Source organism: Grammomys surdaster, unplaced genomic scaffold, assembly GCF_004785775.1.
Source record: "Grammomys surdaster isolate TR1022 unplaced genomic scaffold, NIH_TR_1.0 126198, whole genome shotgun sequence".
NCBI classification, from domain to species: Eukaryota; Metazoa; Chordata; class Mammalia; order Rodentia; family Muridae; genus Grammomys; species Grammomys surdaster.
The window spans coordinates 4,577,859-4,604,065 of NW_021621003.1; the positions used below are offsets into that span (position 1 = coordinate 4,577,859).

At 43.1% G+C, this 26,207-nt stretch overlaps 1 protein-coding gene and 1 long non-coding RNA gene across 7 annotated transcripts in view; one reads left to right on the forward strand and one right to left on the reverse strand.

Moving 5' to 3' along the window:
- Positions 1-5,681, forward strand: part of Ddhd1 (DDHD domain containing 1) — a 67,419-nt gene extending 61,738 nt beyond the window's left edge. For 3 of the 6 annotated variants that reach the window (XM_028758416.1, XM_028758418.1, XM_028758420.1), the window contains one exon: positions 3,183-5,681. In XM_028758416.1, the coding sequence (XP_028614249.1) occupies positions 3,183-3,364 (182 nt within the window). In that variant the 3' untranslated portion in view covers positions 3,365-5,681. Of the gene's footprint in view, positions 1-1,277; positions 2,211-3,182 lie in introns of those variants that run through there. The other 3 variants (XM_028758417.1, XM_028758422.1, XM_028758419.1) reach the window with 2 other exon arrangements.
- LOC114613236 overlaps positions 3,461-26,207 on the reverse strand; it is a 36,110-nt gene continuing 13,363 nt past the window's right edge. Inside the window, exon 3 of the long non-coding RNA XR_003710155.1 lies at positions 3,461-3,784. This is a non-coding gene — a long non-coding RNA (uncharacterized LOC114613236). The remainder of the gene's footprint in view (positions 3,785-26,207) is intronic.

Here is a 26,207-nt window from a genome sequence, read left to right on the forward strand (position 1 = left end):
GTCTTCTGTATTGTCCTCAGGCCTCGAGCTCACTGTTCTTTCCGTGTCTGTACTTAGCCATACAGTTTCCTGCCACAGAGACTGCATCACCAGATGGTGACGTCTGACGTCAGCACCTGGACTGGGGTCTGCCCTAGCCGACAGTCATTCCACACAATACACAATGTCCTTCACAAAGTGGGGAGGGATTTATTTTTAAACGTAGTGATGCTGGTGTAAAGGTATTCCCAGCCTTCCCAGCATATCTTGAATCTATCACCAAGGACTAATCTTAACAATTTGAAATTACTTTTCCCACTAACTTCTCATTTCTTCTATATTTTCTCTTTCATGTTTTTCTTATTAGTAGTGAATTTCATCTTTGATGTTAAAAAATGTGTTCAGGGTTTTCTTTGTTATTTTAGCCATCTTTAAATTTTTATACATCTTTTTCAGTTATCAAAAAATATTACTTGATATAGCTCCTAAGCAGTGGCTGAGGATAACAAGATGACTCCTTTTTTGCCTGCTGAACAAGAGTTTATAGTGACCTATCTCAATGAATTCCCCTCAAGAAATTATCTTATATAAGGATCTCTCCAACTGGTAGTCATATAGTCAAACATTTCCATTAAAATAACTCATATTAAGCTAGAGAAATAGCTCAGTCAGTAAAATGTTTGTAAGAGAACCTGAGTTCAACCTCAAAGCCCACCTTTGAAAAAGCCGGGCACTGCAGTGCACACCTATGATGCCACTGGGGGTGGGGAAGTGGGATTGAGTTCCTGGACCTCTCTGGCCAGGCTGGCCCAGCCTGTGAGAGACACTGCCTAACCAACCAACCAGGGGACAGCCTGTATGGTTGCCTCTTCCCAGAGCTATGGTGCGGCCTTGAGCGTGCGTGCATCTGTGTAAGGCACAGCTGCTCTCATTTTTCCTCCACCTACTCGGGAACAAAGGTCTCTTTGTTTTAATTTTTAACAGATTTTACATTTAGGTATCTGAAGCATAGAAAAAGAAAAGAAGGTGGTTTTATTTTCTTCTTCCCCCATCATCCCAGTGGGCTAAAGAAACTAGGAGAATCAATCCCCCTCCACAGTCCCAGCAACTCTGTGTGTAATAATATCAGGACAACTGGTACACGTGCATCAGAGCCTGTTTTGACCATGAGCATGTTGTACAGCAGTACACAGTGCTGCTGCCATGTAAAACCTCTCCCTTGGAGATTCTGTGAGCCACATGAAAAGAGGACAGGGACACAAGCCCACTCAACTCACCGCTCACCTTCCTTCCTTCAGAGCCAGCAAGATGAGAGGTGGCCACACTGAGGGCCCAGAAGAAGGTGGGAGACTCAGCAAGTTGGCTAGGGAAAGCTGGCTACCTAGCCCAAGCAGAGGCGGAGCCGTGTCCCGGGAGGTAACAAGCATGACAAGAGCACAGAATAGAGTAGAGTAGCTCCATGAAGGCAGCCGTCATTCAGGACAGGCATAGCTTGTTAAGAGCAAATCAGGACCTTACAGTCAAAGTGGAGCCAAATAACTCTTGTAACAGGAAAAAGTGTCCCTTTGACTTTAAAACAGAGTTTCAGCTGGAGAGTTCTGGACTAGAGCAGCACGTGCAGCAGCATTGGAGAGTGAGTCCTCACGTCCCGAGCCTGCCTCTTCTCTTTGCTGTAACCTGCTTCATCTTGACTCTACTTCATCGTGTTTGAGAATTCAGTTTTCTCATCTTTATAGTCTGGTCTTTGTGGGTGACTGTGCCTACAAATCTCATGTGAAGGCCCGTGGCATATAAAAGTAAAGGATTAGGGCATTCTACCTAAATGCACATGGATTTCAGCAATTTCTGATTTATTGTGGATTTTTTTTAATTAAGTGAAGACTTTAGAGTTAAAAGAACTTCGTAAAAGATGCTTTGTCAGCGTTCTATCCAAGTGTTTTACAGCCTTGCATTCTACCTCTTATGTATGCCTTCCCTGAGCAGATACATAGATACATTCACAAACCAGTGCGGCAGAGCTCAGAGGTAACTACTCTGTGTTTATATTTCACACTGTCAGATGCTACTACCACAAAGTGAGCCCTGTGTAAAATTAGCATTAACAATGAATTTATTTAAAACTATTTCCTAGAGTGATACTATTTCTTATGTATAACTGCCACTTTTTACTTTGGACATCTTTGACAGTGAATAAACAGATATTAATCAGTGTCCAGTAGTGACATTAGCTAGATCTTGTGGAATATCGTATGACTCATGGACAGTTTTAAAAGAGACCCTGAGTAGTATAATGCCATTTTTTAAATTATGTATTTGTGTGTTTGCAAGTAAATTCCATATATATGAGCCAGAGGACAACCTGAGGGGTTGGTTCCCTCATTCAACCTTGATGTGGGTTCTGGGAATCAAACTTCGGTTGCCAGGCCTCCGCCATCCCACCTGGCCCTGTCACTTTTCAAGTGTCTTATCTGAGGATCTGTTTCCTTGAACCCCTTGAGATTTGATGAGAGCCTTGAGCTGTTCATTTCTCTCCAGTATTTCAAGGACTTTTTGTAGGTTTTGGGAAGGCTTAATTGGATTCACGGGATTGTTTGAGGGCAGCAAATTATAGGTAAAGCCCTTCCCCCACAGTTCTTCCACCAGTTTAACTTTTCCAGCTACACAGTAGATTCTTTTGAGTACTTCAATGTCATGGGCACAGGCTTGGGGTACAGGTTGCCTTTAAAGGAATTCAGCCTTATGAGGGGAGGAACACTGTTGGGCTGTGAAGTAATAATAATCATAACTTTAAAAATGAAAACTTGGTTGCTGTGGAACATATCCTCACAGAAGCATGTATTCTATAGGGCCTCCCTAACTGAGGAGGCATCTGCCCACTTCCCTGCATGCAGAAAATTCTTCAAGAAAGGCAGATAAGAAATGGTCATCTAAGACAACTTGAGCCCCCTTTTTTTAAACTCCAAAAATATGCCAAGATAGCAAGCAAATTTATTTGCTTTTTCTTTCCTTATTCTTTGCTGACTTGAGCTAAGGGACAGACTTCACAGTAGAGCCCTGGCTGTTTTGGCTTTCCTACTGTCCCATAAATTTAGAGTGAAGAATGTGACAGCTTAAGTCACTTCCCTTGGCTAGATTCTTCACCCCACTGTCTCCTGCCTGCATCGAGCACATGGTAACCGTCACTTAACTCTTGTCTTTTGCAGTGGAACTGGAGCACAGGATCGACTTTGAACTCCGAGAAGGCCTTGTGGAAAGCCGCTATTGGTCGGCTGTCACGTCGCACACTGCCTATTGGTCATCTTTGGATGTCGCTCTTTTTCTTTTAACATTCATGTACAAACATGAGCATGATAATGAGGCCAAGCCCAGCCTAGATACGCTCTGAACTCTTGAAGGATATGAATGCCCAAAACCTTTCTGTTAAAAAATGTGTCAAGATACAGAGATTTCAAGGTTCCAGTTTTGTTAAGGGCAAGAAATATTTTAATTTAAAAGCACTTTATTTTATTTTTAAAAGAGAAAAAAAAACACATTCTCAGTTCTGAAGGAGTTATTTATGTTTCTGTCATTTTGATTATGAGTCTAGCAGAGCCCCTGCAGAGAATCACCAGAGTGGAAGTGTGGTGGGCTTAGGTAAACTGCAGGAAGGCAGCCATCACAATCCAGGGCTCCCGCGGAGCCTCTGTAGCCTATTAACCAGAAGACGTTACAGCGCTAACATGCCCAAAGTCCAGTACACTCTGCACAGACTACAAGGTGGCATCATGGTTTCTTGATTCTGTGAAGGCTTCTGTGTCCACAGTTCCTTTGAAAGAAGAATATAACAAATTTTAAATGTTCTAAATTTAACTTGTTTTGAAAAACTAATGCTAAAAGGCAGTATTTGAATTACTATACTAATAATTTATGATCTCTACTTATTTCAGCATATGAAACATTTTTAATGTTTCTTTTAAGCCACATTTACTTTGTATCATGTTGAGGCCCTTTTTTCTCAAAACTCCATCTTTGTACATGAGTAGGTGACCCTGTGGCATTACTTTTAGGGCTTTTTGTGTTTTTTTGTTTTGTTTTGTTTTTGTTTTTTGTTTTCTTTTTTTTTCATTAAAAACATGGTTTTACACAGTACTATTCAGTTATTTTTTTTAATTTTTTTTGTTATGTCACATATACTTCAGAGAAATTTAAATGTTTTCAGCACAGGGACTCCACATTTGTGTATATTACATTAGCTGTATTAGAAAATTAAGAAACAGCTTTGTGCTATAGAATATGATGACTTGAAATACATAAACGTCTGTGTGCCAAACAGCTAACACATGTGAAGGAACGAGATGCCAGTAACATTTACTATGTAAAGTGCTAAAGAAAGAAAGCATGGTGACTCGGGCACCGGAAATGGACGCTGAGGCACTGGGGGGTTCTGGGCTGTAGATGTTTCCACCATGCTTTTCATCTGTGATGTGCATCCAGCGATCTATGTATACGCTTCCTGAGGTAAGTTGGACACATTAACATTACCATGTCACATGTTCATACACTGAGGCACCAGTTTTTCAAGTGCCTTGCATTAGATTACACAGCAAATGGACCGAGTGTGGCTTAAAGCCAGACCATATTCTTTCCTGTGCTATTTAATGATGTCACTCATGAGTGACCTTAAGAAGCCTGCAAATGTTAGTAGGTTAGAAGATGGCCATGAAGCCCAGTGTTACCTAACAGATACAGTCTAGATTCTTACACTCAGAAGAGGAGTTAACATCAAGGGAACAGTAGCCAATCCTGCCGTAGCCAACAGTCATATCTGGTGGCTCTCCCTAGATTCCACTCAAGGTGCTGTCTTTCTTGTGTGTGAGGAACTTTGTAGCTTCTCTCAGTCACTGTCAGCTAGGAGCAGAGCTGGTCAGCCCACGTGTCCCTTGCTCTTTCCTGTGTAGGGTGGTAGAGCCTGTGGCTTTTTGTGGGTGTTACCCCTTGTCCTCAGTGCTGCCGCCTCCTCAGCTGCCATTGAATTTGTGCAACAGACAGCACTTCTTGCTAGTGTTTAAGAATTCCAAGGCTGTGTGACTCACAAAAAAAAAAAAAAAAAAAAAAAACCTTTGGTCTAAAGGTTGAATCTTAGCAGGGCTAAAGCATCATCTTTGAGTTTAGAGGTTCCTGTCAACTCAGGTCAGCTTCATAGCCTGTTTATTAGCAGGTCTCATGTAACTCTCAGGAAAATGAAGCCCGTGTTGTATGGCTGTCATTGAAGGTAGTTGAGAACATGTTGTTGAGTATCAACTGAAAGGAAAAGTTTGCCCCTGTAAGCAAAGGAGTATGTCCCCTTACTTTTCCTTACACCACAAAACAGTCAAATTTCACTGAGTTTTTGTCAGCACTTGGGAAGAGCAGCATTCAAACCACTCTGTCAATGAGAAGCAGATGTTCTGCACCTCTGGACAGCTGCTTTCAGTTCATGATCTCATCAATACCAGTGGCAGTTTTGGTCTTAGTGCTCTTGTCTCCCCGTTTCTGCATGTAATCATGGGATGTGCTTGTATACACTAAAGTAAGTCATATACAGAGTATGTGTAATTTTGATGATTTAGAAGCTAAGTCAGTTACCACGTAACAGTTGGCAATTTTGTTCCAGCAAATACTAAATCAACCCCCAAAAGTCCTGATTTTGATACTATTAAAATTCTGTTCTCTCCCTGTGTTCATAATGAGTCTCTTGAGTACTGATCACAGAAACTTTAACCCAATTAACTTGGATAAAGAGACTATTTGGAGTTAAATCTTATTTTTCCTTTAAGATTGGCCTTTCTGAGGCTTTTTTATTCCTAACTTTTTCAACAGTAATTGCACTTTTTGGTGTACTTTTCATATAATCCAATATAACTTATAGGACAGAATTACAAAATACTACTGGCTTTCTAAGTCTTGAGAATCTTAGACTTTATATCAGAAAGCTAGCTTTTATGCATACTTCAAAGATCTCAGACCCAGAAACTCTTTATCAGTCTGTTTCTCTGTGCTGTGCCCTTACTTGTAAAGCATTTAATGCCACTAGCAAATGGGGCATGGTGCTGTGCACCTGTAAGCCCAGCACATGGGAAGCCGAGGTGGAATGGTTGCTAAGAGCTTGAGGTTAGCCCTGGGCTTAAGGCTGGTTTAAGTGGGGGTAGGGTAGAGTTGGAACTCAACTGGTAGAGTATTTTCCAAACATTCATGAAGTGTATTGGATTTAGTCCTCATCAGCACATGAACCTGGAACATACCTGTAATCCCAGCGCTTGGGAGGTAAGAGGCAAGAAGAACCAGATTCAGTTGTCCTCTGCTACATGGTAACTTTGAAGCAAGCCTGTGTGGTGGTGTGCTACACACACACCAGATACACCAGTAGACAGCTAGGAAAGAAATCCTGGACCACTGACATGGCTAATCGGTCGAAGACAGCCAAGCCCAATGGCCTGAGTGCAATCTTCAGAACCCACATGATAGAAGACATCTGACTCCCGTAGACTGCCTTGTGTCCCTACACACTGTCATAGTATGCACCCGCCCTCCCTCATACAGAACACAAAGTGAATGCAGTCACTGCCACTCTGTCATTCCAGCCGTGACTCCTGAACCTGTTGAAGTGGAGTCAGACCAAACAGGTTTTATTGTCAGGCCAGTCAAAGGTAAGAAGTTGGCCTTCCAGTTCCTATTTCCTTGGATTCTAATAAGGCATCTAAGATTTTGAGAAAGTGACCAAAAGTCTTTAAATGTTTTTTAATCTTACACTAGTTATGGAAACAGGCCAAGATCTATGAGGTATTAATGGCCAAGGCAGAGCTGAAAAGATAATGTACCAATAGTGTCTAGAAAAAAAGAAACTACCAAACTGAGTATAGGACGCTATGGTCTGTTTATTCTCCCTTCACACCCCTACCCTGCTGCCACCCAGACCCCAGGCTTCTGACAAGAGCTGGGCTACTCAAGCTGAATTTGAACGGTGAAGCTCAAGTCACTCGTTCCCCCTGTGGTGCTGGTGCCCGCTAGGTGAACACAAGCCCTGTGGGAACCTTAGTCCTGCAGTAGTGGTGACCTGAGACGTCTGTTCTGCCTTGTTCCTCAGTGAATATTTTCAAAGAACACTCAAATTTCAGTTTGTGTAGATTTTGTATATTTCTTAGATTTATTTTGTATTTATAAGTATTTCTACCTGCGTGTTCAAAGTCACATGTATACCTGGTACCAACAGAGGTCAGAAGAGGGGCTGGTTTCCCAGAACTGGAGTTTACAGGTGGCTGTGAGCCACCATGTAAGAGCGCCCAGTGCTCTTAACTGCTTTGCCATCTCTCCAGCCCTGAAACTATAAATTTGAGAGTCTTCTGGTCCAACCCTGTGTCAGTTTCACATAGCAGTAAAGGTCAAGAAAATAGAGGCTACAGGCTTACCAGGAGACTGAACCCACAGTGACTGGGGAAGCAGTGTGGAACCCATGGAAAGACTAGTCAAGATTTAAAGCCAGAGCAGTAGTTTTCCCAAGCAAATAGTAGTATATTGTGCCAGAAAATAGTGAGACGTGGCAAATTTAGAAGTTCCTTCTAAATTTGTATAACGGTATACACCTTTAACCCCAGCATGAGGGAGGCAGAGACAGAATTTTGTGAGTTGAAAGCCAATCTTGTCTACATAAGAGAGTTCACGACCAAGTCTACACACTGAGACCTCATCTCAAAAAAAAAAAAAAAAAAAGCAGGGGGATGTAGGGAACTTGCTGTATTCGGAGTATTTCACATCAGCCAGGTGCTGTTGGAAGGTGTGCAAACTTGGCTAAAAAGACCCTAGTTTTTGGAGACCAGAAGAAGCCTTTTTGCTGACTATTGGTATGCTCCCCAAAATAGTCTCTTGGTATATTGGATAGCATGAACTCTTCCTCCGCCTTTGAACAGGGTGGGTTCATGGTTAGGATTCTCTCGTGTGTGTTTTCATTTATATGTGACAGTGCAGCTAACTTCCTCTCCACCCTGATATTCTCAGGGCATGTTGGGAAATATCCCATAAGATGATTACACCTGACCACAATTCTGTTGGAGTAAGATTTAAAAAAAAAAAAAAAAGTGTGCTCAGCCCAGGGAGGACTGGTTTCACAGCCTTCTGCTGGCACAAATGGCTACAGATTGTTAGGTGCTGTACATAGGATGACATAGAGTTTACATTGAGCCTGAGCATCTGTGCACATAGAACTATCTCCAGTTTACTTGGAATGTGTAATATAAAGGACATGCTTGCCAAACAGCTGTATTTAGGAAATAATGGGGAAGTGTAGCAGGAGGTATTAGAAAAGACGCATCCGACTGGCTCCTGGCTTAGCCGCCGCATTCCCACACTAATATCGGTGGCATCAGCGGTGGTCTCAGTGGCTCCGGCTGTCCCCCCTTACACACACACACACACACACACACTGGTGTAGCTGCTGCCTCCGCCCGCCTCCACAGCTCTTGGCCTGGCCCCTAGGCCAACCCTGTCGCCTCCATGGCTCTAGGCTAGCCCCATACAATAACAACCATCCTCACGGTTAAATATCACAATACCCATTAACCAGTAAAATCAAAGCTCTAGATGCTTATAGTTAACTAATGGATTTAATATATCAGTAAAATCTCAATACACAAGATGCCCACACAGTTTAAACATGTTATCCTAATTATCCTAACCTTTTGATATGCATAACTACCTGAGACAACTAAAGCCTCTTGGGTTCACGTGTGCTGCCATTTTCAGCCCTCTCTCTCCCCTCTGCGTGTCTCTCTGAGTCTCCCTACCACCCTTAGTTCCGCCTCCCTTTCCCTGTCCAATCACAGGCCTCCTGCTACAAGTAGATTGGACAGGGAAATTTCTGCCAAAGGAGGGCCTGTTAATGTTCAGTACTGGTGCATTGTTCTTTCCATTTCAGTCCTCACTTGCTTGAATCCACAGTACTGTAGGTGAGCAAGCATTGGTACCTCACCTTAGTGCTGTTTCCTGGAAGACATGGAATATCTAGGACTATGACTCAAACTTCCCTTGCTGATGACCACACCCTCTCCCATCATCTTGGCCTTTAAAAATATTAATCCCACAAAATTTCATGAAAGTCTAACCATGTTCTTTTGGTCCTTGGCCTGTCACAGTAAACACACTGTGCTCTACCGTGAGAATCTGAGAAGGGTCTCCTTTCCCTTGTTTCCCCATTGTTATCAGACAAGGCAGGTGAATTTTCTCAGATCCTTCGATTTTGTTGAAGTATCCACAATTCCTATTTCATCTCTGCAGTGATCATCTTGAAAGGCAAAAATCTTAAGACATTTGTGTTAGCATTGTCCCGTTCCAACTTTCTCAACCAGAATTTAATGTTTATGAAAATTGAAGGGTAGTAAAGTCTGTCTGCTCACAAGCTATGGCCACCAGAAACTTGCTACTGTGTTCCTTGGCATCAGATGATGAAGTCCACATATGACACATTCGAATCTCACAGTGCAGAACAGTCACAGCTTCAAAAAAATAATAGTTCTCGAGTCTAAAGCTAAACCCCAAAGCCTGGTTGGCTTTTGTCAATTTGACACAAACTGCTAAAGTCACTGGGAAGAGGGAACCTCAATTGAGAAAATGCCATCTGATTGGCCTACAGGCAAATCTGTGGGCTTGGTTGGTTGGTTGGTTGGTTGGTTGATTGATTGATTGATTGATTGATTGACTGATTTGGAAGGAAAGGCCTAGCCCATTGTAGATAGTGTCACCCCTGGGAAGGTGGTTTCAGGAGTTATTGAAAGGTAGATGAACTTGAGCATGAGCAAGCCAGTAAGCAGTGTTTCTCCATGGCCTCTACTTAAGATCCTACCTTGAGTCCCTGCCCTGAATTCCCTTCATGAGAGATTATATCTGTAGGATAAAATAAACTCTTTCTTCCCTAAGTTGCTTTTGTTCATGATGTTTATCATAGCAATAGAAACCTAAGACGGCTTTATAGCTTGTTTGAGATGGGTTCTATTAAGGAAAATTATGGAACTTATAGGATGTGAAGATGCTCCCTGGATGCCATGTACCTTCTGCCTAAATTATTGTTAATGATTTCTTCTCGCTCATGGTCTTGCCTCACCTGTCATTAACTTCTCCTGCTCAGGTACTTAGTATTTAGAGCCTGTAGTGTCTCCATCACAGTGGAAATAGAAAGTGAGCGATTAGAAAACCGCCAGCCATCTCTGTTCTCTACTTGGGAAGTCTACTTCATGAATTTGGCAACATGCTCAATCTGCAACAAACCTAGTGAGATCATCAGGCTGACCCACTATCTCATTCATGGCTCAATTTTAGCTGTTTTCTAGCCAAATTGTGGAGCCTTGTCTTTGCCTTCATGATTAAATATTCCATATGCCTTTAATTAACCTAGAACTTGCTCCCAAGGTTTTGCCTTGGCCTTTGTCCTGCTTCTTGGTTGTACTAAACAAGGGAGGCATTCATTAAACACTACACTATCCACATTCTTGTGTATTTTCAAGTTTAGAACACAGGGTCTTTTGTTGCAAGAGAAAAGGGGGGGTTAAAGAATGTTCTTAAGCATTCGATAGCAGAAGACACATTACCTTGGAATGTCTCCCACACTGCTATACATTTTTAAAGTTCCAATTAGCTCTTCACTGCACATGTTCCTGAGAAAGTGTTCTGGAACAAGATGATGAATACAATAATTGTTTTGGAGTTGTCATCCAAAAATACCGTCAGTTGTGTGTCAAATATACTGAGTCCTAAATAGTTCAGTAACTAAGACAAGCTCTCAGCTCTTCCTTGGTGGGACCAGGTAATGGTGAAAGATACAGTTTTGGCTGACCTTTATGGAGTGGCCATTTGCCAGAGATGTAAAAGATAACTTTTCAGTCCATTCAACAGTTAAAGATCCTCCAGCTGGAACTCCAGTGTGCCCAGGTATGCAACTTTTCCCTCCAGATCTTCGTGTTCTGTAATCAACAAACAAGCTCCTCTTCCTCCTCAGACCCTCTTGCCAAAGCCTCCCAAACACCAGCCTACAAGAGAACTTACAACTGCAGTATGTCTGAAGAGTAGAATCCTAAAATCTTTGGGCACACAAAGACCAGTGAAACCAGTGTCACTTTCAAGAAGTTACCGACCCAAGTACTGTGGTCAGCAAATTTCCAGGCATGACCAAACTTGTTGCAAAACCAAAATGAATATCTGGGATGAGAGCCAAACCTTGGGAGCATTCAAGCCAGCTGACCTGAGAACTCTGGCGTGTTGGCTCCGTGGCTGGACTGCACTGCACACTGACGGCTAGAGTACCATGTATAAAGCACACTGCGGATTCTGCTTGCATGTGGCTAGCTTTTCAGTAGAAAACGTTAGCCCTTGGTGGATTTTTTCAATTTGCATAAAAATCTACCTTTGAAATATTGCCAAACAGTAGACATAAAACTGGATTTGGATTTTCTGTGGTGTTTTTAAGTATTAGCCCTATTTGCCATTAGTAGAAGATGCTATGAAGAATCAATAAGACATCACTTAATCACAAAGAAGACATGACTCAAATGATACAGACAAGAAATTGAAAACTTTTATTGATAGGTCTCAGCAGTGATTATCTCCCTAAATTATTAGATGCTATCCCAATAAAAATATACCAAGATTGGTTTGAATTCAAACTATTCCACTAATCTTAGTTTTATAAAGGTAAACTAGAGCCTACAGAGATAGCTCAGGAGTTAAGAGCACTGATTGTTCCTCCAGAGGACCTAACTGTGATTCTCAGCACCCATCTGTAACTCTAGTCTCAGAGGATCCAGTGTCTTCTGGGGTCACCAGGAGCTCGAGTGGTGCACAGTCATACATGCAGGCAAAACACTATACAAAATAAGTAACCAGAGTGTCTTTGTCTTTTAACCCAGAAATTCTATAAAGTTCAAATATTCTCCTATTCTTCAGATATTCCCCCCATGCAAAATGACCTGTGTATAAAGTAAATTGTTGCATATTGTTTGGTGCCCACAATATAAAGCAATATAAATATCTGTTGATTAGTATTAAATAAATGGTGGTACTTCATTAAATCAATTATGTGACACTTAAATGTGAAAGGAGAGGAAGTCCTCCTTTCCACACATCACAGACCAATCACTAAGCCACACGTTTATATGAAAAACCCAAATATACAAGACCGTGTATAGATTGCATAAAGTTTTCAGAATATATGCCATTTTGGGGGAGAAGAGGTGGGTAAAAAATGCCCCAGAAAGACAAAGTGAGGTTAATTTTGCAAATCCTGGGTGATGGGTGGACCAGGCTTCTCTGAGGAGAAACTAAGACATTTCAAAAGAGAAGGTAATCCAGCTGGCATGTGGGTTGTACCCCCTACACTCAAGGCACTGCGTGAAACTAAGGCGACCCTATTAATACCATTGAGCAGCACCTTGCTAAAGCACAGTGTGGGAGTGTTTGGAATTATCCTCTGTGGCAGGGACCTTCTAGAGGCTTCCATTAGCCCAGTCTCCAAGTGTTCGTTAGGAAATCCAACTTTCGTTGTCACTTTGTTACTGAGGATGTCACTGTGTTGCCTTAGCTGTTGCTAAATTCTTTTCCCAGAGAACATTGTGAGCATTTACTCACTAACATCTCCCACTGCTTCTGTCTAGCTCATTTATGGATTGGTTTGTTTACTCCTCCATCTCTTGGTCTGTGTTTATTTTTGGGGGAGATAGAATGAAACGATGCTTCTTATTTTGATCATTCTATTGCTAATCAAACCATGGTTTTTATCCTTGGAGGAGGCCAGGGGTCACTAAAAGTCATGCATGGATTGTAGTTTTCTCTAGAGAGCTAACATAATTGGAAGCTAGCCTTGTCCTGCATATCAAGAACAGACCTGGAATCACTGGAAAGGAAAGGCAACACCAAGGAGTAGACATCAACAGAACTTGCTGCAATGTCCTATCCCCTTAGTTTCCCGTGTTCCTAGCAGCTTCCCACAGTGTACCACTCCCCTTAAGGTGAAGAGTGACAGAGGAAGACACTCAGCCTCTGGCCAACCACAGACAACCTCTGTCAACTTAAATGTCACCCAATTAAAGCAGCTCTACAGACACATACAGCTGTGGAACGGTCATTAAGCTGTATGGTTAAATGAAAACCCAAATACAATAAAGGAAGACACTAATATCAACCTTTGGCACCCACATATGTGCACACAATGGTGTCTAAGCTGCAAGTCTAGTCTTTAGGTTTTCAATTATTTTATGTAGTTAAAAATATCATCGATAAAATTTGTATGCCTTTTTCCTTGTTAATGTATTGATAATTGTTTGTTCACATTGTAACTCTACCACTAAACCTAAGAGTGAAATTTTTTTCCTCCCCAACATTTCCCATTGTTGAGTTTTAGTATTTCTTCCAGGCTGGTTTCATGGTGAAGGTCTGTTGGCTTTTCTGAATACAAGAACTTTTGATATGGTCTGTGACTTAAAAGTTGGTAGAATTTACTGATAAGAACCAGGGTCTGGTTAATTATCTTTGCTAGGGTTGTGAAAATGTCTACCTTTCCTTCATAACTGATATCTCCCTTCTAAGAATATTGGCAATTATTGTTTACTAGAAAATAATCCATTTTATGAACTTTAAAGGGGTTTCCCACAAAGCTAGGCAAAGCCAGCTTTTAGAAATCCTTCAGCCTGGCATGGTAGTGTGTGCCTATAATCTAAGCTACTTGTGAGACTGTGGCTGGAAGAGCAAAAGTCATCAGTTTAGGCACCATAGTAAGAGCTCACAGAGAAAGGAAGGGGTTGGCAGGAAGGTAGGTCTCCACTTCCCTGTGCCTGTGGTGGTTACTAATCCACTTCCATGTCCTATGTTGACTGTTTGCTAGCTCCATTAAAAAGATAAAGATGGATCCAGGGAAATGGTTCATTAAGTAAAAGCATTTGCCATGTAAGTCTAACAACCTGAGTTCATCCCCAGAACTCAGAGAACGAGAGAAGCAAACTTTACAAGCACAAACACACACATACACACACACACACACACACACACACACACGCACACACGCACATGTACACATGAACTATACTACTAATAACGATAACAAAGTATTTTTTATTAATCATTCCATTCGTTTACATCTCAAATGATATCCCACTTCCCGGTTACCCTTCCACAAATCCCTCAACCCACATCCGCCCTCTCCTTCCTCCCCTTTGCCGCTATGAGGGTGCTCACCCACCCACCATCTCCTGCCCCAACACTCCACCATTCCCCTATGCTAGGGTATCAAACCTCCACAGAAGTAAGGGCCTCCCTCCCACTGATATCAGACTTAAAATAATTTTTTAAATTAGCCCAGCATGATGGTGCATGCCTTTACTTCCAGCATTCAGGAGACAGAGGCAGATGGATCTCTGAGTTCAAGGCTGGCCTGGTTCACAGAGTGAGTTCCAGGACAGCTAGGGTTACACAGAGAAACTTTGTCTAGAAAAAAAAAAAGAAAAGAAAAGAAAGAAAGAAAGAAAGAAAAAGACAAAAATATATATAAAATTTGGCTTTCCTCAGCAGCAAACCTAGTCTAACAAGTTTTTTTAATTCACTTTTTGTGGGATTTCTGTACTTAAGTCTTAATTTTTACATAGTGGTACAAACTATAATATGAAGATCAAGGAAATACATATCTTTCTGCCAAAAATTAGTTTAATGCATAAATTTGTCTGAATACACAGCAGCACTTTTTGTTCGTAGGTGGTCCTGATGTTACAAAGCAATTCCATTCTTTGTTGGATCAGTTCCACTGCCCTCCTAGATGCTGGAGGGGGGAGCCCCTCTGAGAGCCAAGCTTCCTTCCATAGTGCTTGCCAGCCTTGCCTTGAGAGCCCACGGCCCACAGCTTCTCTAGCCTCAGACTGCAGAGATATGTGTCAAAGGAGAATAACTTAACCCAGTTCACTTGCCACAGCAGCAAAAACAAGAAACAAGTTCATCCAATTAATATGCATGCTCAGTAGTCAGATCCTTACAGTGATGTGACTTGTTCCAACCCTCATTAGCTTGAATGATGCTCTTGTTTGAGTCTAAATCCTGCCAGGACTCAACCCCCAGATTGGATTTCCCAGGGAGTGCCTTGGTCCTTGGTGCATTGCCAAGGAGCATTAAAGGTAAGAGGCCTCCCTTTCCCTACAGCATCCCCCAATTCTTGATGATGGTGGACCCTGGGAGCAAAAAGATTTAATTACCTTAATTAAAATCTTTTTTAATTTAATTACCTTAAAGAGTTTGATTTCTTACAAATACAAAATACCCTTCATTCTCATGGTTACATTCCACGTAGAAGATGGGAGAAAGAAACATGGGTGATATGTACGCACACTGACCAAGACATGCTATCATCTATGTGTGTGTGGGGGGGGGTAGAGCACATTCCTAGTATGTGTGTATCTCTGGGTTTAATCCTTAACACCACAAAAGGAAAAGTGAAAACAAAACAAAATAAAACAACAACAACAAAAACAGACTACACACTAGCCAGAGGGACTGCTTCTGGCCATTTCAGTGTGACATACCAGGGACTGAATCCAGGACCTTACACACAAGCTAGGTGAGTGCTCTACCATCGAGATACACCCCCATTTTTCCCCTATTTCATTTTTGAATCTCTCTCCCCTCCCCTCCTCTCCCCTTCCCTCCTCCCCTCCCCTCCCTCCTCTCCATTTGTCCTCCTTCATAACTGAATTGCCCACAAGGCCAAGGCCCAGCCCACTTCATTTCTTTTTTAACGGAAAATAGATTTTTTTTTTCATACATTATGTTCTGATTATGGTTTCTCCACCCCAAACTTGTCTCAGATCCTCCCCAACTCCTTTCCTATTGAAATCCACACCCTTTCTCTCATTAGAAAACAAACAAGCATCTAAAAAAAGAGTAAAGTAAAATAAAATACAGACAAAGAAAAAGAGACAGAGAAAAAGCACAATAAACACATACAGACACAGAGACACACATGTTCGCACATAAAGGGATCCTATAAAAACACAAAACCAGAAGCCAGAATATATACACAAAAGACTATAAGGTCTAAAAAACGAAAGAGAAAAATCTGGAAGTGGTGGTATATGCCTTTTGGGAGGCAGAGGCAGGCAGATCTCAGTTTGAGGCCAGCCTGCTCTACAGATCAGGTTCTAGGACAGTCAGAGCTACATGGAGAAACCTTGTTCTAAAGATCCCCACCTCCCCTCAAAATAAACCCTGACAAAACTTTATTAGATAACCTCCAAAGATGCCATTGGGTTCATTTTGTATTAGCCATCTACTGCTAGTCATGAGGCCTGACCTTAAGAGCGGTTTGTATCCCCAGTAAAGATTCCAATGGAGAGAGCTGTTTCATTTGCAGGTGGCTATCAGTTTGAGAGAGCATCTGGGTTAGGGATGGGGCTTGTATCTACTTCTTTCTGCACTGGGATCTCATCTTGTGTAGACCTGTGCAGGTCTTGTGAGTTCATATGTATGTTCATATGTTCATACAGTGTTTAGAAAGCCTTGTTTCCTTGATGCCCTCCATCCTCTCTGGCTCCTTACACTCTTTCTGCCTCCTCTTCCCTAGGGTTCTCTGATCCCTGAAGGGAAGGATTTGATGGAGATGCCCCATTTAGGACTGAGAGTTCCAAGGTATGGCAGTCTCTGCACATTGTCTGGCTGTGGGTCTCTGGTTTTGCTCCCATCTGCTGCAGAGGCTCTGATACATGAGTATAAAGCATATCTGGAGTCAGTGGAAATGACAGCACATTTTCCTTTGTCACTGTGCAAGTAGTAAATAAGGAGCCTGGATATGCCTGGATATATAAGGAAAATGGGTTTATCTAATTCATAATTTTGGAGGGTCAAGAACATAGTACTATCTATCTTCTGGTAAGGATAATCCCAGTGCTCAAGAGACTAAAGCTAGATTACCATAAATTCACAACCACCCTGGCTACCTTATGAGCTCCATGCTAGCCTGTGTGAGAATCTATGTAAACACATATTTGATATTAAACAAGAAATATAGACAGGTGGTGTTTAGTGAGGTGAAGGAGGTGTCAGCATAGCCTGGACATTCACCCCTCAGAACCCACCATTATAGCCAGGGGACAGGCAACAGCATTTCTTCACTTATGCTAATGTGCCCTCTCCACCACCTACTCACAGACCTAGCTCTCAGTGTGCTCATACTGTAAGGCCTCCCAGACATCCTCCGGCCTCCAATTGCCAATTCTACCTTTCTAGTTTCCCAAAGTTCAAGGGCATCTGCATACGGTGCAAGAGAGATCCTCAGTCAAGCCCCGAGAGCCTAAGTCAGACTTAGATACTTTGGCAAGTATTGTAAGAGGCTCATCACACTTCTGAAGTACATTGAGTACATCTTGGCTTCTTTTCATTGTGAATGCAAGCAGAAATTGTAAGTCTGAATCCAATGGAGTCAAAAAGAAAGCTAAGAGCTGGAAGTGCACCTCAGTCATTAGAGTCTTTGTCTAGCATACAGGAGACCCTAGTTTTGCTCACAGCACTGCATAGACAAAGTAGTATAGTAGTGCATGCCTGTGATCCAGCACTCAAGAGGTGGAGGCAGGAGGATCAGGAGCTCAGGATCTTCCTTGGTTAACAAGTGAATCTGAGGCAAGCCTAGGCTTCATGAAACTCTGTCTCAATAAGTAAGTAAATAAAATTGTGGAAGTTACTGTTAGCCCTCTGTGTCAGTGAGAGTGAAGATAACAGTGTGACTGGATTAGGGTCTCTGGGATGGCAAGGAATCACAAATGAGCCTATGGCTGTCAGATCTTATGCAAATTGACAGATTTGCGTACCCTCTGAATCAGTTTTCTCCTCTTTCCTTACTAACCTGCTTCCTGTGCTGAAGGGTAAGGATGCAAAGGCTAGAGCATTCTGCCCATGTGACCGTCTCTCCCTTCACTGTCTCATGAGAGAGGGTACCCAGCTGCTGATGGAGAAAGCTTTGCTCCTCCCAGTGATGGGCAGAGCTCTGCACCTCCTGTCAATCCAACCTCATAGGCATGTGAGACTGAAAGACAAAGAGGGACATCTTTTAAGATTGTATCGTCTTGGGCAGGTTTTAAATCAAGGTGAGTCTCCATCAGGCAAAGAAACACATTTTCAGCTTTGTTCTCAAAGCAGAGAAATAAAAACACCTTCCTCGTCCCATTGTATGCTGACACTAGTTTTCCTACTGAAAGATGTGTGGGTGAGGATTCAGAAACTAGAAAGGTATGATGGGAGAGAAAGGGCTAACGATGCTGGGGTGACCTGAGAGAATCACAGATAGGCCTTCTGAGTTCCAGTGCCTGTTCCAGCTCCTTCAGCTGATGAACAAGAGATGGGTTCTGAGGTGAGCTGAGCAGCTGACCCCTTCAATTAATGAGATATTGTCCCACAGAAGCAGAGGGACTGTGGGGGCGGGGATGCTGGAGTCTGGGGGCAGGGCAGAGTGTCCTGGAGTATTTTATCTGCAGATATACAGAAACCAACGGAAGAGGCTCTGCAGACAGCAGTGTCAAGTGACAGGATTTGAGTTGCTCTTAGGTCATGCTTTTGTGTTTGTCTATAAATGTTCAGTGTGCTATGCAAGGGTTATTGATTTTCATTCCTCTTTCTTCTTGTTTTCAAAGAATTCCATATCTGCTTCTATTACAGTGGCCAAAGTCTGACTCACCAAGCTGGCCACTATTTTGGATTTGCCTCCTTGTATCAGATTTCCAATCAAGACAGATATTTCACATTTTCTATATCTAGAGCCTTCACGGGTTAACCTTGAAAGGTTATATAAAGCACTCCACAGGGACATTAGGATGTCCCTGGGGACAGCAGCTAAATGTGGGCCATTTCACCTTGCGACCCAACTCTGTGTCCACTCCTTCAGATCCTGAATATGGCTCTCTAGGTGTGGGTCTAGATATCCTGGCCATCTGTTTCTTTGGTTGAAGATGTCCCCTGTGGAAGCAAAGGGAACTTGCCCTACACTCTTGAAAGGTTTGTATTTGAGTCTGTTGAAATAACCTGACTGGAAAGATGGCTCAAGGTTAAGAGTTCGGATCTCAGCACTCATAGAAAAGCTAGGTGTGAGCAAAACAGTGAGGGCTCCAGGTTCAGAAAGGGAGCTTAGAGCCTGAGAGTGTGCGGCCTAGGGTTGGGCTTCAGTCTTTCCTCCAGACACACTTAACTTCTTCACAGAATACCACAGAAGAGATCCCCTGCCTTCCTGTTGATTGGAATCCTATCAGGGTCCACCCAATGACAAGATAGTAGTTTCAAAGCCGAAGTCTTCCATGGCAATTGTGAGGACTTGGAGCTAGAACTGAGTCTCTCTAGAGAGTCCAAAGCCTGTATGCTCAGGGGCCCTCTCCTCTCTTCTGAGTGCCTCTCCTTTTCCTAACCGTCATGCTTAACTCTGTATTAAAATATCTTTACTAAAATCTCCACCTTCCCTTCAAAAACTGGCCACGCCTGATTTTCTTTTCAGGATTGAAGCTATGGACCCTGATTTCTCATCAGTCTAGACCCCCAAAACTCTGGGGGAGCGCCACCATATGTTGCTGCAAACAGCAGCAGAGCTGTGTCTCTGTCCCCTCACAAGGGACAATCCTACTTCCCTCAACCCTGTGGGTCTGTAGGCCACTGTGACTAGCCACCTGACAACAGCTGATGCTTGCACCCTCCGGCTAGGGGAACCCAAAGAAAGTATGTCCGAAAGTATATTTATGCAGCCAAGCTTCCAGACATAAAACAGGATGGACAGAAAATTTCATCTGGTTTTGCCCTGGTGGCAGGCTAAGAAAAAAGACACTCTCCTGTTGAAAACAGTGAGTTTACCAGCTTGTGAGTCAGTTCAAGGGATGGGATGGTAAGACCTACCCCTCTGCCAGCAGAGTTGTTACACCCCCATGACTGTTTTCTCCTAGTAATCTAAGCTCGGAGGGGCTGGAGAGGTGACTCAGCCGTTTAGAGATAGTACTGTTCCTGCAGAGGACCCAAGTTTGCCTCCTGGCACTCTACTGGGTGGCTCCAAACCACCTGTAACTCCAGCTCCAAGGAATGTGACACCTGGATTCTGCAGCAGTCACACTCAATATGTACATGTACACACACATACACACACACAGAGCCACACACACACTAAAATAATGGAAGTAAACAAAATCTAAAATTAGAAAGGGGAAAGACATTCTATTTCATCAAATCCTGCAGAGTTCTGAGACAACCTTGGGAGAATCCTTCCTTCCTGCTGACTGAGTCAGAGACAAGGATTTGTTCAGCTTCAGCTCAAAGCAATTGTGCTGCCAGATAGGAAGACAAGCTCCATCCAGGCCTAGGAGTTCAACAGACAGAGAACAGAAGCTCAGAAGATCACCTAATGGCGTCGTCTGGGTTGTTACACATGATGAGAGGCTTTCACAAGAGTGAAGACCTGAAGAGGTGATCAGAATAGAAAGCTTTTATATATTGTTTTCAAAAAGAAATGGTGATTTTTAAAAGGAATGGCAAGATAAAGTAATGGGTTGAAGGACAACGAGTTACGTCAAAGGGACTAGATGACACAAGCGAGGGCAAAACCAGGAAACAATTGGAGTTCTGTGGTAATGACTTGTTCTTACTTGAGCAGATGAGAAAGCCCCTCCTGCCTCTGTTGTTCTTCAAGCACCTTCAGCTCAAAATAACCAACATGCCAAAGTGGCATGGGGGAGGGGAGAGGCAGACATCTCATTCCTTGTTAAGAGTCTCCACTCCAGTCCCCAAGAATAAGATATACCCTCAAGCAGAGTGAAATAAAACCAGTTCACAGTGTTTAACAAAACTTTAAGAAAGCAGAGACGCTCAGCCAACCAGGATGGCCAACTGCCGTGCTGACAGCTGTTGCCCTGCTGCCACCTCAGGTGGAAGAAACCTCAAAATAGCTCATTTTCAGGACAAAGGAGAACAAACCAGTCTAAGACAAGGAACAAGGATCCAGAGTCAAATGGTTAGAAAGTAGAAAATCTACTACTGTGTCAGCCAACTGGAAAGCAAATTACAAAGCAAGTTTACAAATATATTGTTTGAGAGGTTCAAAGAAACAAGCATAAAAATACTTTCCTGAGAAGAGCCCTGGAAAGAAGAAATTTCCCACAAATGCAACACTACACAAATCAAATAAAACCAGCAAGGGCTCTAATACCCTTTTGAAAATTAACAGTGTGATCAGCTAAAAGAAGATGAAGAGAAAGCAACATAATTACAAACCTAATAAGAAAATTAATTAAAAGCAGAAAGGATCAGAGTAGAAATGGTAAAAATTTTAATTACTAATGGAGTGGAATCTTAAAGTAACTCCAGAAAAAGCTGATTTTTTTAAAAAATAGCCAAGAGATTAAAGTATGAGAGGAAGCCAAAGTATAACACTCCAAATATAAACACATCAAAGTATAACACCCAAAATATAACACATCAAAGCATAACACCCCAAAATATAAGATCCAAAAAAAAAAAATGCCTTTTCGAGCCAAGGTTTTTTGAGCTGATGATTTTCTGAGTAAGAGAAAACACAGCAGTAAGTCCCCAAACAGCAGAACTTACTTGTTCACAGGCCTCCCATCTGTGTCTAGGGGACGTCTCTGTTTGTTGAGATGTCTCCTCTCTATGGCAGAAAGATAAGATTGGATAGAAATCTCTGGAAAGTCTAAGGAATAGAAAAGTCACTGATGGGGCTGGAGAAAGGGCACAGCTAAGAGTGCATTCTGCTCTTGCAGGGGACCTGACTCCCATCCTTAGCACCCAAGTCAGGTGCTCACAAACACCTGTCACTTCAGCTCTAGGGGATCTTAGGCACCTGCAATATACATGTTCACACCTGAAAACACATGTATGCATGCACACACACACACACACGAACTAATAAAAATCCTTTTTAAAAAGAAAAAAGAAATCAGCTGGGTGGTGATTTTGCATGCCTTTAGTCTCAGCACTTGAAAAGCCAATCTCTGAGTTCAAGGTCAGCCTAGTCTACAGAGTGAGTTCCAGGACAACCAGGGCTACACAGAGAAACCCTGTCTCAAAAAAAAAAAAAAAAACCTGGGCCTGGAGAAATGGCTCAGGGGTTAAGAGCCTTGGTTGCTCTTTCAGAAGTCCTGAGTTTGATTTCCAACACCCACATGGTGGCTCACGGCCATCTATAGTGGAGTCTGACACCTTCTATCATGGAAACATACATGTAAATAGAGCACTTATATATATATATAAATAAATCCTTTTAAAAAGGAAAAAAAAAACACCAACTAAAATCTATGAGACAAACCTCACCCTTGTTCGCTATGTTGCCCCACCCATAGCTGGCTTTCTCCACACTCCACTCTGCTAAAGTAGATGGTTTTATTTAAGCCTGGAACCATAGCCTGGTTTCCAGAGTTATTCCTCTGAGTCTGTCCCATATATAAGGCATACAAGTTTTCAATCTGTGTTGTTTTGTCCTTGTTCATCTGACTTCTGTTCGGCTGTCTGCCCCAACTAAGAACCATGAAGGGCTGAAAAAGTATTTTCCTCCCAAACATCACAGAAGAGATCCTGCTATGGGTTGGGTATAGTTTGTCTCCTAGCAGTTCTTAGGAGGGATACTTGGTCTACAGTTTAGTGCGACCTTTAAGAAGTGCTTGTGGAGGTGTCCATCATGAGAGGCTTGCTCTCAGAAGTGGTTAAATAGTTTCTGAAGAACCACTAACTTTGTTCTAAGGACAAAGTGGTATATTAGTCAAGTCAGGGTTCTCTAAAGGAACAAAACTAATTGCACTAGAACTAGTGACCCACATGGTGGCTCATAGCCACCTATAATGGAACTGAACAGAACTAATTTGTGTGTGTGTGTGTGTGTGTGTGTGTGTGTGTGTGTGTGTGTTTTATTAGAATGACTTACAGGCTTAGTTAGGGTTTTACTGCTGTTAACAGACACTATGACCAAAGCAACTCTTGTAAGGACAACACTTAAGTGGAGCTGGCTTACAGGTTCTAAGGTTCAGTCCATTATCATCAAGGCAAGAAGCATGATAGCATCCAGGCAGGCAAGGTGCAGGAGCTGAGTTCTACATTTTCATCTGAAGGCCACTAGGAGAAGACTGGATCACGCATGATTAAGAGGAAGGTCTCGTTGCCCACACCCACAGTAACACATTTCCTCCAAGGCCAAACCCTGAGCCAAGCATATTCAAACCACCATACAGGCTATGATCTGGGTAGTCCAACAATGGCTGTCTGCTGACAAAATGGCCAAGAATCCGGTAGTTCAGTTGATGAGACTGGATGTCTCAGTAGTCCCAGTCGGGTACTGGAGTCCAGAGAATTCCTAGAGAGCCGCTGATCTTCCATCTATGATGGAATCCTGAGGAAGTGTTAATACCAGTGAAGCAACACCTCAGCAACAGGATAGATGAACTTGCCAGAGAGTGAGGGCCAGTAGATAAAAAGGAAGACCTTAGGGCTGGAGAGATGGCTCAACAGTTAAAAGCACTGGCTGCTCTTTCAGAGGACCCAAGTTCGATTCCCAACACTCACATGACAGCTTACAATCATCTGTAACTCCAGTACCAGGGGATCAGACACTCTCACACAGACACATGCAGGCAAAACATCAATGCACACAAAATAAAAATAAATTGTTAAAAACAAACAAACAAACAAACAAACTTCCTTGTCCTTTGATGTGAATTGAGTGTCCCAGACCTAGGGTTTTAGGGTAATTCTTCTCAGCCCAGATTCTCCGAAACAAGGAAGTCCCTCACAGGTGTGCTGTGTTGCTTGGGTTTTAGTTGATTCCAGATGTGGTCAAGTTGACGACCAAGATCAGCCATCACTGGTGGTCAGGCTATAGAAAAAGCAAGGGCAGCACCCCCTAAGCCCAGTGTTCTGCCTTGCAGCCTCTTCTCTCCCTCCTGCGTCCCCAACACTGTCTCTGCTCTGAGTCAAGGCCGCCGTCACACTCTTGAGCTTCCAGAGCCAGGAGCTAAAATAAACTTTTTCCTTATTCCGTTACTTACTCTTAGGTGACTTTGTTTGTTTGTTTGTTTGTTTTTATTCCAGCAATGGAAATAGATCCATCTAATCCCTGGAATGGGTGGGAGAATCTGGAGAACAACGAACACATTCACTGCCTGTGGGGCGTGGGGCTGCTTGTCTGTAAATGCAGCAACCAAGGGTCTGAGGCAAGAGTATCTCGAAGTCAGGCCAGCCCAAGCTGCATATCTGAGAAATACACACAAAACAGTATATTTACTGAGAGTTAGAAGCAGGAAGATGATGAATCCAAGGCCAATCTAGGCTACATAATGACTCAAAAGAATTTTAAAGGGTAGGCAAAAGGTTCAATGTGTAAAAGAGCTGACCATGCCACCCTGGTGACATGTGTTTAAATTCTAGAACTTGTGTAAAGTCCGGAGAGAGCTGACAAACAAACACTGTCCCAGTCCTCCTCATGCATGTCATGGCATGCATGTTCATACATGTACATATGCCCCCACACATGCACACACAAAAATAATAATAAAAAATTTTAAAGTCACCGTGGTGCATTCAACGTTGAGACATATCCTGGTCTAGTTACTGAAATTCAAAAGTAAGAAAAGAATTCTTCAGACACTCAGGCAGGTCAAATTGTCAGAACTCAATGAGAGAATACAAGGGGTGATGTTGCTAGCACCTCCCTGGGGGCAATTTACAAACACAAGATCTGAGAGCCAGGCAAAACAGACCAGGTTTTTACTGGCTAGATTTTTGTCAACTTGACATAGGCTAGGGTCCTCTGGGAAGAGGGATCTGCCATTGAGAAAAATGCCTCTCTCATATTAGCCTGTAGGCAGGTTTCTAGGGCATTTTGTTAATTAATGATTGATGCAGGAGAGCCCAGCCCACTGGGTAGTGCCATCTCTGGGCAGAAGGCCCTGAGAGATATAGGAAAGATGGCTGACAGAAGAGCATGCGTGCTCTTCAGAGAATTCTGGTTGCCTTTCCAGCACCCACATGGCAGCTCATAACATTCTGTGACTCCAGGCCCAGAGACTCTAATGCCCTCTTCTGGCCCCTGAGGGAACTGCACTTCTGTGGTACAAATAAATACAAGCAAAATGCCCATAATATACAAAAACAGGAAGGAAGGAAGGAAGGAAGGAAGGAAGGAAGGAAGGAAGGAAGGAAGAAGGTAGTTGAACACGATCCTAGAGGACACTCTGTGGTTCTGCCTCAGCTCCAGCCTCCAAGTTCCTTCTTGAGTTCCCTCCCAGATTTCCCTCCATGATGAACCCTAGGACAAATAAAGCCGTTCTTCCCCGACTGTTTTTGGTCATTGTTTGTATCACAGTAACAGAAACCTAAGACAGCAAACATGAAAAGAGTCGGGGCACCCATAGCTCCCATGACTTCCCTATTTAAAAAGCTACTTGATGTTTGACAGTCCAGAGATGTGAGGTAAGGGAAGGTATGTGAGAGGCTTTGACCAGCGCTCCCGGGGAGCTCAACAACAGAGCACATGCTTAACCTGGTCTAGAGCCTGGGTTTCCCTCCCCAGCACCAAAGTAGCTGGGGAGGCAAACACCACATCTATTAAATATAAAGGAGGCCCACATTCTACCTCCTAGACTAGCTTTCGCCAAGATGAGGGTGGGGGTCTGTGAATGGGGCGTCACTGGGTGGAGACAGCCTCCCCAGCTCAACTCCCAGGCTCCTGTTACCAGCTGACCAGTTGAGGGAGGGAGAAGGCCCGACTGGCTGGGGGTTCTTCCCGCATAAACTCTTTGCTGCTTTCCTAACGGTCCCCCTCATCCCTGCAATGTTTTGGCAGCTTCGGGGCCTCTGTTTCTTCTCCCTTTTCATTTGCTTAGTGCCTCCAGCCACAGGGGAGACCCAAAACCCAGCCGAACATCCCGGAATGCAGAGCGTTTGCAATAAGTCACAGCTGAGAGGTGCCAGCGAGGGCTGTTCTAGACTTACAGGGAAGGGGTGGGGTTGTCAGCACACACAGCTGCAGAACCCTAACAGGCTGAACCCAGAAAGGAGCGTGGCAACAGGACCAACCCAGGACAATAAGCAGCTGTCTGGGGAACCACGGCTCTGAACTTCCCTCCATGAGGCTCTCAGCCCACTAGCCAGCCACATTCTCTGGCTCTTAAATATCTACACAGGAAACACAAACTTCTGGATTACAGAGGATTGCAAATTGCAAATTGGCTTTT